This window comes from Pinus tabuliformis, chromosome 3_2 (assembly GCF_031772625.1).
Source record: "Pinus tabuliformis cultivar Carrire ecotype Pingquan chromosome 3_2, CPIR1, whole genome shotgun sequence".
Lineage (NCBI taxonomy): Eukaryota > Viridiplantae > Streptophyta > Pinopsida > Pinales > Pinaceae > Pinus > Pinus tabuliformis.
In genome coordinates, this window is record NC_142302.1 from 268,708,454 (window position 1) to 268,721,464 (window position 13,011).

The 13,011-nt window shown below is 36.1% G+C and overlaps 1 protein-coding gene across 1 annotated transcript; it reads right to left on the bottom strand.

The window, feature by feature from the left end:
- Positions 1–1,183: 1,183 nt before the first annotated feature.
- Positions 1,184–4,095, bottom strand: MORF3 (plastid developmental protein DAG). Its single transcript, XM_089416222.1, has 5 exons — positions 3,533–4,095; positions 3,271–3,368; positions 2,027–2,092; positions 1,593–1,829; positions 1,184–1,507 (listed from the first exon to the last, which is right to left on the bottom strand). The coding sequence occupies exons 1-4, from the start codon at positions 3,940–3,942 to the stop codon at positions 1,615–1,617; spliced, it is 789 nt and encodes a 262-aa protein (XP_089272348.1). The 5' UTR covers positions 3,943–4,095; the 3' UTR covers positions 1,184–1,507; positions 1,593–1,614.
- Positions 4,096–13,011: the final 8,916 nt, after the last annotated feature.

Sequence of the window (13,011 nt, forward strand, 5' to 3'; positions counted from 1 at the left end):
ACCAACATTGACTTACATATAGAACTTGGTGTTCTTGATTAATGTCAGTTCCATGCCCCCGTACAAAACTAAATCCAGTGAAAACAATGCCATTTTGTCAATCATAAAAGTTTGAAAATTGTTAATTCTACTAAATTTTGAATGGGATCTAAAATTGTACTCTCCATATGAAATCCAATAAGATTAGAACCACTCTCAAACATCCTAAAACAACCAACGACAATGTTAAAAATTTAAGTAAAATGACTACTTCAAAATTGAGACTTCTATGATTTGAATTACGTTGAGCTCCTTCCGAATCCATCACAAATTTATTGTTTTCATTTCCCATGATTCACCTCATAAGATACATACCATAGTAGTTATTGTAATATTAAATTTTTACAGTAAAAGTAATCATTTTGGTCATTTTTGTGCTGACTTTTCGAAGATGAACCACACTTGATGGTTCAAAACATCTGAAACAATCAATGGTAATGTTAGAAATTTAAGTAAAATGACTACTTCAGAATTGAGGCTTCTATGATTTGAATTGCGTTGAGCTTCTTCTGAATCCATCACAATGGTAATTTTTGTGCCGATGTTTCGAACCATCAAGTGTAGTTCATCTTTGAAAATTCAGCACAAAAATTACAAAATGACCATTTTTACTTTAAGAATTTAATATTTCTTTAATACTATGGTATGTATCTCATGGGAAGAATCATGGTAAATGAAAATAATAAATTTCCCTTTGTTTGTTTGATGAAAAATAGTCACATTATCCTTGGAACTCAATCCCCTAACTCATATTAAAAAAATGAGGGTTAAATGACCAATAACTTGGTTGTAAGGTAATATTGACAATGATAGAGTGATAATTTCAGACTTATCGTGATAATTACCTAAATTATTTAAAAGGGCAAATCAACGTGACAAACACTGTTGACATCATCACTGAGGCTGGTTTTGGTGATATTATTGCGATAACTTCGACAGTATCACGATAAGTGCAACAATGGAATTAATAATGGAAAGCACCTATAAAAGCAACAAGCTTTTTAGTCATAACAAATAAACATGGTGCTCAGTGCATTCATTGCTTGCTTCTAGAGTTTGGTACAAAGTATAGCTTAAGACCAAAATAAAATTAAATAGCAGCTGAGAACAATAACTACGACATCACATAACCAGAAAATGCACAGAATATAGATAGCCCTTGCGTATAGATTCTCTTCAATCGGCTCATCATTGGAGATGAAAATGAACTTACAATGACCTTGTCCACCCATAATAACTATTTTGATAGGACAGTTGTGTTTCCGCAATTCATATAAACAGACATTTTGTTTTAAAGACGAGCAAAGTTCTACCCACAACCGTTGTGCCACAAGGCTGCAAATGAGTTGATAACTCTCCCTGGGAACACATAAATAACACCAACATGTCCATATCACTAGAGTCATCCTAATATATCCACGTGACTATATGCAACCAGGCAATTTCAAACTCCTGCGCACTTACTGGTCTGCACAGCAAATTTAAGTATTAATAATATATCCAAGCAAGAGCAAAACATCTAGCACTTTAGATAGCAAAAATCTGACACTCACCTCCTGCCTGTGTAGATTCCCTTCATTTAGTTTGCACTTGACCAACTCTAGGTGCAGAGTCTCTTTGACCCTCTGGCATTGGCTCCCCACGTGGTGGCATAGGCTGCCTACGCTCAACCTGCATGCTCTCCCTACGCCTATCATACCGCGGCCGTGGACGGTCATTTCTACCCTGCTGCCTTTCTGGGTATCTAAATTGTGGCCTGGGTATCACTTTTCCATCAACGAATAGGTCACCTGACACACAATAACTTCCATCAGAAAAACACCTACTGTGAAACCTGTTCTATCAGTCATATTGAAAATAGGGAAGCATCGCACTTTAAACCTTAATTTCGAAGAAGAATTATGGATTTCAGAAAAGATAAACAGAACGAATCCCACACTCATCAAGCCTTACAATAAATACCGGTGCACCTGGTTTGGTTGCTTACCTCCATAATCCTTGTTAGGCACATCAATATATGAATCGGGCAAAACCCAAAGAACTCCCGGAAGACCTGCAAACATTAACATCATTCCCATCGTTATGCATGATCTTCTTTTGTTCAGGAACTTTCAGTTATTTATTTATTGAGTAAGGGTGTTCGTTGTTCATTAATTTAGCAAAGAACAGGACAAAAACAGGGCAGATAATCAATGGCAGTGCTTGTGCGCACCTCTTTCCTGTTTAACTTGTCTAATGCGAAGCAAATGTGAGAAGAACAAAACCAACTGCTACTTACATCTCAATCCAGGCAAATGTCAACTCTTACTACTTTATGTAAATATGTCATTTTCACAACACTGCAATTTGGTTATTAGATTGTTCTATTCTGGATTGATGTGGCAGCTCATGCATGTTATTCAAGGAAGTTATCTCATCCTGCTTTGTTTAATAAAGTAAAACTCGCAATTTTTATAGCACTGTAAATTGGTAATTACATTATTCTGGTCTAACTTAGATGACAGACCATGCATCACAGTCAATATGTTGCTTGATTTTGGATAAAATTCTACTACTTATCACATAGCAAGTTCATTGTCACATTCTCTTCTTCCGAATAACGCCGTGAGACTTTTTCTGTTTTAAACCCAAAAGGGAAAATACAGGATCATTTGGTCGCACTGTCCTTCAGCTGCATGACCCTTAAAATACATAAGTTTTCCCGAAATTCAATTGGCATGGTTACCGGTTAAAAAATTATCAACACTCCAGAGTCAACATTACTGGCCGAGGAATTGCGGAAGCTTCATATTTTAATCCTCTCTAAATTTGTTGAAGATTATAAAGCAGTAAGTGAAATAACCAGCACCAACCGGAGCTAATTGGGCTGCAAATTTAGCTTCCTCGGGAACGACTATGTCCAGTTAAAATACATGCATGGCACAAGCACTGCCTTTCAATTCTCTGCACCTTAGTCCGCGCTATCTCGCTAGATAAAAAGCTAAAAGCTAAAGGTTTGAAGTTTGAAATGGGGCTCTAAATTTGTTGAAGATTATAACGCAGTAGGTGAAATAACCAGCAACAACCGGAGCTAATTGGGCTGCAAATTTAGCTTCCTCGGGAACGATTATGTCCAGTTAAAATACATGCATCGCACAAACACTGCCTTTCAATTCTCTGCACCTTAGTCCGCGCTATCTCGCTAGATAAAAAGCTAAAAGCTAAAGGTTTGAAGTTTGAAATGGGGCATACCTTTGACTTTGTAGGAAAGCTCCTCCGATATCAGAGCTCCAAAGCCAGTATAAGTATGTGTTGATACAGAGTAGATTTTCTTCGTGGCCTCCTCTTCGCTGCCAAGTCCAGATATGCCCAAATGATACACAGGATTACAATGTGGGTTTTGAAGTTGGAACATAATCATAAACACAGGGTTTTGAATGTTAGCATGATACTGAACCCAGGGTTTTGAGGGCTCAAGTATCAACGAGCTGATTTTCGAGCTCGAAACGCTTACCTGCCCACCACGCTTGCAAGAGTCTTGATATAGGCGGCAATCATCTCTTCCTCGGGGGGCTTGGGATCCTTGGGGAACTCCATGACAATAAGCCAGTGCTCGTAATCACAGCCATCGAGAAGAATGGTCTCCTTGGGGGGCCTGTTGCTCCAGTTGGGGGATGGATCATTCAATGGCGAATACCCAGAACGCGACGTTTTACAGCGAATTTCCCATCTTCCGAACTGAGTTTGGATGAGATGAGGAATGATTGCAGAGGAAGATTTAAGGGTTTTGTAACCAGAAAATGTTGAATTTAGTGTTTGACGGATTGTTGGAACAGCGGAAGACAACTTAGGTGTTGAGCAGAAATTCCTTAGTATTGTGAATGATGTCAAATTAGGACGAAGACGAAGGCTGAACAGAGCCATTGAAAAGGCAAAGCGAGGAATTCCTTTCTGCGAGGGCCGAGCACCGAGTGTGTCGAGAGAGGGTTTCTAGGTATAAAATTGCAGGGTTTAAGGAAATCGTAGTGTTCGTATTAGATAGGGTTTATGTATGCGTTTGTACACCAATTATAGATGTGTCTTCTTCGGCAATTTATGGCCCGCACACCACGCTTTAAAATCTTTACGTAAAGGAGTCGTGTGACGAGGCATAGGAATTGCACGGATGGCCAAAAGTCTAAAAAATTTCAAAAAATCTTGTACACAGAGTGTTGAATCTTGTTTTTGATGGTGGAAATGGATTCAGCACCATCAAAAACATTTAATACCCTTAAAATTTTGAAGTTTAACAACTATAATTTGGATTTACAAAAATCATTGCCAGAATTTCTCTAAATATGACTGGAATTTCCATAACTTTCCGGGCAATTCCTCTGGCTAGTTAGACTACGGCTTACCTAAATGTCTTATCCTCTTTAGTCTCTCATGATTGCGAATTGCCGAGAAAGGCCACAATGTGGAATGGTCGCTATGTTAGTAGGTTTGTAGTGTATAGAGAGGAAGAGGCCTCTATAGGAAAGGATAGGTTTGTAGTGTATAGAGAGGAAATAAGAAAGGATTTTGCGGACCGGATGTATCACTCACACACAAAATTTGTAGACACGGATAAATAGATAAATTTGCAGTAGTAAGATCAAATGGGTGCTAGATCTATGAAACTTGAGAAAGAGAAAACAATATTTTATGTATTCTATATCAACACACTGACAGATAAAGACTCTTCTTAATATGGTATTTTGCGACAAACAAGTTGATAATTACAAACTTTTTGCAGGTCGGGGGGGTTGAAGAGGATTACGAGGGACATCTACTATGATATGAATGATATAGTGGTTAGGTTGAATAGAGTGGAACGCTATATAGTCTCAGACTCATATACTGACTCAAATACTCATCAAATTGAGGAAGTGGTTATCAATGTTCCACCCCTCAACATGACTATTGCAAACTCCTCTCCAGATCACACATTGATCATCTTGGACAAATAAGACCACCTCTGATTTGGTTCCTGTCTTTTGGGTTTGGCAGTCAGTGGTAGTCTTTTGTTATAGATACTATGTCTACTTTTCAATATGTTACTTGTAGTTAGATTGTAAAATTTGTTATGTCAATATCTATGGATATTTTGTCTTGTTGGCAATCCACTACGTCAAGTATTATTTTTGTCGTTATAGGGTTTACCCACTAAGTTTACTCCTTGGAATGTATGTCTTAACAGCTCGGTTGTTGCACTTTTCTATCGTTCCCTGAAAGTTATTGGTCACTTTACTAGGATAACTCTATGCTTCAAAGATATATTTTTTGGAAATTAATAGAAATGAGTGGGTGGAAATTACAAACAAACAAAAAAATGGCCTTTATGCTTGTTTGTTTAGTTTTCCTTATGTGTTTTTTTTTGTTCGGGATTGTAGTGGGAGTATTTTGGTGAGTTTGTGTGAAAAGATAAATATGTTTTGAAATGTATTTTGGAAATAATATATATATACACACACACAGGGTTTTTGTAGAAGTATAAATGTTTTGATATGTTATTTACATATTATGATCTTTTTGATATGTTATGATCTTTATGTAATAAGAATTTTCATAAATGTGATGATTTACATATTGAGGAATTAGTTGTAGGGTTGTTATACTTGTTTGTTGCAAGGATTCCACATTCATTTATATAGTCATATAAATGTTTTTATGACTATAAAATATATTATCACTCTATGTTTGTTATCTCATATAAGTTATAAGGATTGTCTACAATAGTATAATGACTCCAATATTCCATGATATAGATATATCTACATGAACATTTCCTCAAGAATATATAAGGGGGAAGGAGGATAAAAGGCTCTTCATCTCTTATGTTGACAATTGAATCTATAGAGGTAGTTACCCTCCCACCGACATAATGGTCATATGTTGCTCACTTGGCCATGTGTGTGACAGCAATGAAGTTATAGACAACATGAATGGCATCTTGGAAATGTTTCTATGACAACAGAATTACATATGTCTCTGTATGTCTTATCATGCTTTGCTTGTGAGGATTGGTGTGTTTGTGTGAAAAATAAAGTTCAATACACCATGAATGATGCCATGGAAATTCTCCTACAACTATGAAATTCCATATCTCTGTCTTCTTGCTAACATTTGTTGCAAGGATTCATTAACAAGGATATAAAGGCACTAATATACCATTATCCTTATGATATTTCCCTAACAATCTGTAGCTGTTATCATGCACTGGATGTGAGGATTGGTTGGCAACATCATAAAGGCCTTGATATGCCATGCTCTTTGTGCCAACTAAAGCATCCTTTAGGTAACCACCTTCCTACTAACATTATGTTTGATTTGTTTTAGCACTAGTGTGTTTGCTTGCCTGACATTACCCTCCTTGCATTTGTGTGTGGGTGTGTGTGATAAGGTCAAGTATGTTGTGGATAGTGATGGGAATGGTAATAAACCTACTTTATTCATTTATCTTTATGTCATTATCCTCTTCAAAATAGATAATTTGATCAATTTACTACCACTAATTAGCCAATTTTACCTTAATTGCCATTACAAGATATTATGCATTCTTTGTGGAATTTATGTGCTAAATTGTTAGAAATAAAGATGAAAAATAATCATAGCAACAACAACACATAAAAACCCAAATTATATCCCAGAAAACCGAACATCGGGAAAACAATCTAATAATATATCTATTATTATCTTATGGCTTAAACGCGGCCATGCCTTGACTTAAAAGCATTCAAGTTGACCAAGTGAGCCCTCCACTTAACTCAAACACATTGCATGGACAATCCCCAAACCTTTTAAAGGCTTCATCACATGTAATCCATGGGCTCTAATGCCACATGCCACCAAAACCATGTACCTGAAACCACCACTCTAGACCTCACAACTTTGACTCTTTCACATAGCCAAGTTTACCATAACATCTCCCCCTTTATATTTGACTGGGGAAATTTGCATGCTCTCCTCCCTTATCACCTAGGTCTACTCCAATACTTTACCGACAGAGGTATGTATGCCTAACCAAGTCTTGTAACCATAACCAGGTCTCGTAACCATATGCCCATATACATGTAATTTATAAATCCCATCTCCAAAGTAAATGTGTTTCATTTTTTCTTTTTATTATTGTCCAACACTTTTGCTACCATTATCTCACATTCATGCACCTACTTACACCAAGTGCTCTCCTCACTAGATCTCACTTTTATGGTTACATCTCACCCTATTGGACCTCCACATACAATTTTTCCTCATTTGCAAGCACCACTTCTTTAGCTTTGATATCATTGTTAGAAATAAAGACAATGTGAGAGAAAAATAATCATAGCAACAACAACACATAAAACACTCAATTTTTATCCTAGAGAACCCAAAACTAGAAAAAACTAGCTAATAATAGATGTATTATTATCTTATGGCTTAAATGTGGCCATGCCTTGACTTAAAAGCAACCAAGCCGACCAACATCCTAGCCCTGCCAAGTGAGACCTCTACTTAACTCAATCATATTATAATGAACAATCCTCAAGCCTTTTAAAGGATTCATCACATGTAATCCATGGGCCATCAAAACTAGGTACCTGAAACCATCATTATGGACCTAAAAACTTTGACTCACCAAGTCAAGTTTACCCTAACATAAATAAATATTTTTTACTATGAAAAGAATAAGAATGTATAATCTCTTTACTTGGGATTGTTAACTTGTTTGAATATATGATTCAAGAGGAAGTTTAAGTGTTTTATTAGTTGAAAAAGTGTTGAAGAGTTTCTTAGTGGCATTGGGAACCATTGTTGAGAATATAAAGTTCTACAAAGTTTTTCATTAACAACGGAGTAAGTTGTGAAAATATCCAATGATGTGGACTTTCTCATCAACATTAGTGTCCATTTTTTGAGATAAATACTCAGCTTGTGCCAAAGTCATCATCTGGTAATTTTAATGATAGAAGATTATGACATGTGCCACGTCATCCACATAAAGCACTACTCATGTGACACTCATCTATATGTGCACTTAGTTCCACTCGTCCTAGGTGTAAAATGTGCCCTATGTAATGGACAAGAAAATAGTTTAAGACAATTAATTGTTAAGATGTGACTCAATGTTGAAGGAGCAACTATCTTTTTCTTTCTCCTTTCTTTAAGGGAAATGGTTAAGATCACTTTCAATTATCAATTTCCTTTAAATGAGCAATCATTTAATAAATGATGTAGATTTTGTATAAAAAGACAACATAAGAACTTGAGGGGATTTAATTATTAATCTTTCCCTATGAACATAGAATACTTTTGTTGAGCTTATTATTGTACCATTCATTGTAGTTGAGTTAGTACAAGAGATTGTCCAACAAATAGAGCTAGAGACACTCTATAGTCATGATGGTCATGTTTATATCTTATTCATTACATGTAAATCATTGCAAAACATTGATCTTTGTATTTTTACTATGTTGGAGAACTCATTTTGGTTATTTATGTTAAACTTCTATACTTATAATTCATGGAGTTTCTTTTGTTATTATAAAACATTTATGTCTCACATTAGGTAACATAGAATTTATTTCCATCTTTTAATTAATGTTTTATTACAATAGTAATAGTTGAATTAGTTTTGAAGTGTCTAAATTTGTAATAGCGCATTTAGTTGGGTTAATTTCAACAAGGTAGAGTTTCTTTTAGAAGCAAGAATATTCTTAATAGATGTAAATATTAGTAGCATAAACATTTTTAATTGTTGTGCATTTTCTGAAGCAATATATGCAATTTAGTTGTAATTTTCTACATTGTTGAGCCGAGATGCTCATTTCATAGCCCAATGTGAAGGTGATGTGTAAGTATCTTCATATGTTTAAAAAAAAAAATCTCTAAATAGAAAAGTAATGTTAACTATATATATATATATATATATATATATATATATATATATATATATAGATATAGATATATAAACTTGTTCGATGTGGAGAGTGGTCTTAAATTCTTTCGATTATATCAGGGTTGGCCTGGCATGGAGGGTAGGGACTGGGGAACGGGTTCGCCTTAGATTAGATGCATGGTCAGGTAGTGGAAATGCACATGTCCTCCCTCAAGATATGCTGTAGTTTCTCTCGGAAGCAGGCTATTGAACCTTAAATCAAATTGCGGACAGTGAGAACTCTACTCTATTGAGCCAGAGTTGGAAGTCAGCACATGATCTCCAAATCCTGGCTCAATGGCATCAGGACTGGAGTATATACATCAATGCCCTCACAGAAGCTCATATCAGAATTCAGGAGAAGGAGGATGAACTCATTTGGACCCTCGCCTCCCATGGAAATTACACTCCAAAAGATGGTTACCTTTTCATCTGTGCAGAAAAAGAACCAAATAACAGTATTTGGTGGTGGAAGTTGATCTGGAAACTCAAAGGTCCCCCTAGAACAAATTTGTTTACGTGGTGTCTGTTAAGGAATAAGGTGCCTATAGGTGATAACCTTCAACGTCAGCGCTTTCAAGGTCCAACATGGTGCGCTTTATTTAAGGAGAATGTTGAATCTATAAATTATCTTTTTCTTAAGTGTCCTATCACCATCCAAGTATGGAACCATATTTATCATTCGTTGGTTATTAATATCAGGTGGCAGGGTCAAACAATATCAGAAGCATGGGAATCCTAGTGGAATCAAGCACACCCTTCTAAACTCAAGAATTTTCCCCTTCTGGTTTATTGGGCCATTTGGTTGGGTAGGAACAAAAAAATATTTTTAGACAAAGAACATAATTGGTTAATCACCAACTCCCATGCATTGGCTACATATCAACTGATCCCTGAAGATGATCAACAACAAAGGATTAGGAACATTAGCACTGAAGTCATAGACAAGTCCATCCCTTGGGCCTATTTTGACGGCTCTGCTCGACCAGAAGGTTGTGGTGGTGGGGCTATATTGTTCTTAAGTGAAAATCACATTTTCAAATTAAAAATGGGATTAGGGAGAGGCACAAACAATTATGTAGAATTAAACAACCTTAGATTATTTCTTATTTTCTCCCTAGAAAAGGGTTGTTGACAACTTCAGGTATATGGGGATTCAAAATCGTCATTAAATGGTTCAACCAAGAAGCAACTTGTCACATGCACACACTCAGAAATCTGTTGGATGAAGTTATGAATTTAAAAATGCAATTTGACTTGGTTACATGTCATCACATCTACAAGGAAAGGAACTAGATTGTCGATGGTCTATCCAAAGAAGTTGTGAAGCAACATTTGGGTACATGGTTGATACAGGAGCAGATGCAGCAGGATCATTATCAATACTATCACAGGCCTTTCATCGACATGCAAGATCCAACAGTCGTATGATCCTTTGGGGATTATAACAAGTCATTTTTTTATATTTTCCGTAGTTAACTTATATATGCTAATTTTCTTTATTGATATTTCACATATACTTATAGTAGTATGTTACTCACTGAACTTTATGATGAAGTGGAAAATGTGGCCACTATTTTTGAGATATTCTCCATTGCAACATCTACAATGTAATGTCCCAAATGCAGAAAATTTGGAACAGGCACTTCACATAAAAACTAATTATGCATTTAACAGAAGATTTCCATGTAAAATTAAAGACAACAGAGCACTGCAATCCATAACACACTGAACAAGAAAATTCTCAGCTTTATTATATTAGGTAAGTTGGGGTTTTACATGCACAAACAACCCATGTAGCTGAGATGAAAAGCTGGCCTCAAATAGATCTACAATATTGCCACAAATCAGCCTCCAAAACAAACTGAAAAATCAATACACTGCAACCTGTGAACCCTGGATGGATTCACCAAGGGAAGATGGGTGCTCGCCCAATCTCTCTATATCACCCGAGGGTTTTCGTCCTGGGGCTACCAATGGAGTAGAGAACCATGTTCTCGACCTCACATACAAGAAACAATATCAACTCCATGATATCCTCCAATGGCCTCCTACTCCTCTTTTATACATTGGATGGATCCCTTTAGAACCTCCCATTTTATTATTATTTTAATCATGGAGCACTTTTCCATCTTTTATTTTAATTAAAATAATATTTTAATGCAGGAAAATGGTAAATTGGTCATCCTGTCTCCCCAGGTCACTAAAAGTCTCATCTAACCATCCCATCATATAGATCATCTCGCTCTGGTTCCAACAAGCTATTACACTAAGGTGTTCTGCCATGTATTCCTCTCGGAATGCCACCTTAAGTGTAATTAATTGAGTCAAGCCCACTAATAACTCAGTTTTATGAAAGTTTGTCAGAATGTCCCAGAATGAAAGGCAAACTGTGCGAATGATGGAATATACCAATTGAATGCCATCAAACCTTATAGAAACTCCTCAAAACTTCCCCAAGACCCCCGATGACATAACCTGCTCTACTAACCTAGCCATCCCCTGCTCTGGAAATCCACCCTAGTTGTACTATGAAGAAGAATAAAAATGGGGACATTGTTGGGCCTCAAAATAGTCCTTATTCTCACTCCATTATTCACCAATACCTTCACATTACTTCCATATTACCTTCATGTCACCTCCATTCCACCTCCACATCATTACATTTACCTCATCATTGGGTTATAACTATGCTTTTCCAAAGTTGATTAATTCTTAAAATTTTAAAGTGGATTTATGTTTAAACTTTAGAAAATAATATGCTTATACTTATACCTAACAATTAGAATGAGTTTGTTGACATGTGTAGGTACAAAGGAAGCTTCCAGGGCATCTTTATGTGGCCTTGAATGATCAAATTCGAATTTGATAAGATAATCCTCATGGAAAAGATCATGATCTCATGGAGAAGATCAAGGACAAAAAGGGGGTTATGTGTCTAGATGGTTGAGAGATGTATGGAACTAAAGAGAGATTAGTGGATCATCATTATGAGTTTGTTATCTCATCCCGTTGTATAAATAGGAGTACCTCCTCCATTCCAAAGGGGAGGACTCTTGGAGCATGTATCCAACTTATGATGGAATAGAATAAAGTTTCATTTCACATAAATTTTCTTTCTATAGTTTTAGATATAAATTGTGTTAATGTAGTATATGGAATAGCTTGTCACTTTGTTCTTAAGAGAATTGAGCTCACTCTAAAAAGATCAAAGAAACATTTTATTTCATAATAGATCTTATTTCATTTAATTGCCTAGATGTTTGAGGATTTGTTTGTGATTGATGAATGGGTTTTAAATTAAAATCTTATCAGCATATGAGGGGACAACCAAGGGTCTAAGTTAGGCTCTCTCTCTATTTGATTTGCATGATAATTGAAATTCATTCTTTTACTTTTAAGTTTCAAGTTATTTCATTTCCTATGCTTATGAATGAATCTTAGTTTAGTTTGGATTAGTATACGAGGGGACAATCAAGGGACTAAGTTAGTCTCTCTCTATTTGAATTTGAACAACAATCAAAATTCATTCTCTTGTTTTTATTTCAAGTTTGTTTTTGGTTTTATGTAATCAATGATTTCTTTTCAATCTAGAATACTGTAGGGAAGGACAACCAAGACCTCCTCAATTAGGAGCCTCTTCCCTTGCATATTATATTGAATCAAAAAATCATTTAATTAGACATAGAGTTAGTTGCCTACTCCTGCATATATTTTGCTGGCATCATCACAAACTTACGAGTATCCCTGGTTGATAATTTAATGAAAGCAATTTAAGCAATTAAATTGCCCAACAGACATAACCGTCCTCCCGCCCCAAGATTGCTTGTCATCAAGCAATCCAAATCTGTGGACCAATCTAGTGGCCCAACGCAACTGAGACCCAATTCCCAGATCCCATACAAACCACTGGTCCATGTCACGCCTCCAAGCTATCGAAACATGACTAGATCCTCTAATACCTGGATCCCATGCCCATCTCTGACTCAAACTACTACTAGTAGATCCACCTGGACCCCAATGCCACCAAGAAGGAGCATCAATGCTCCATGGCT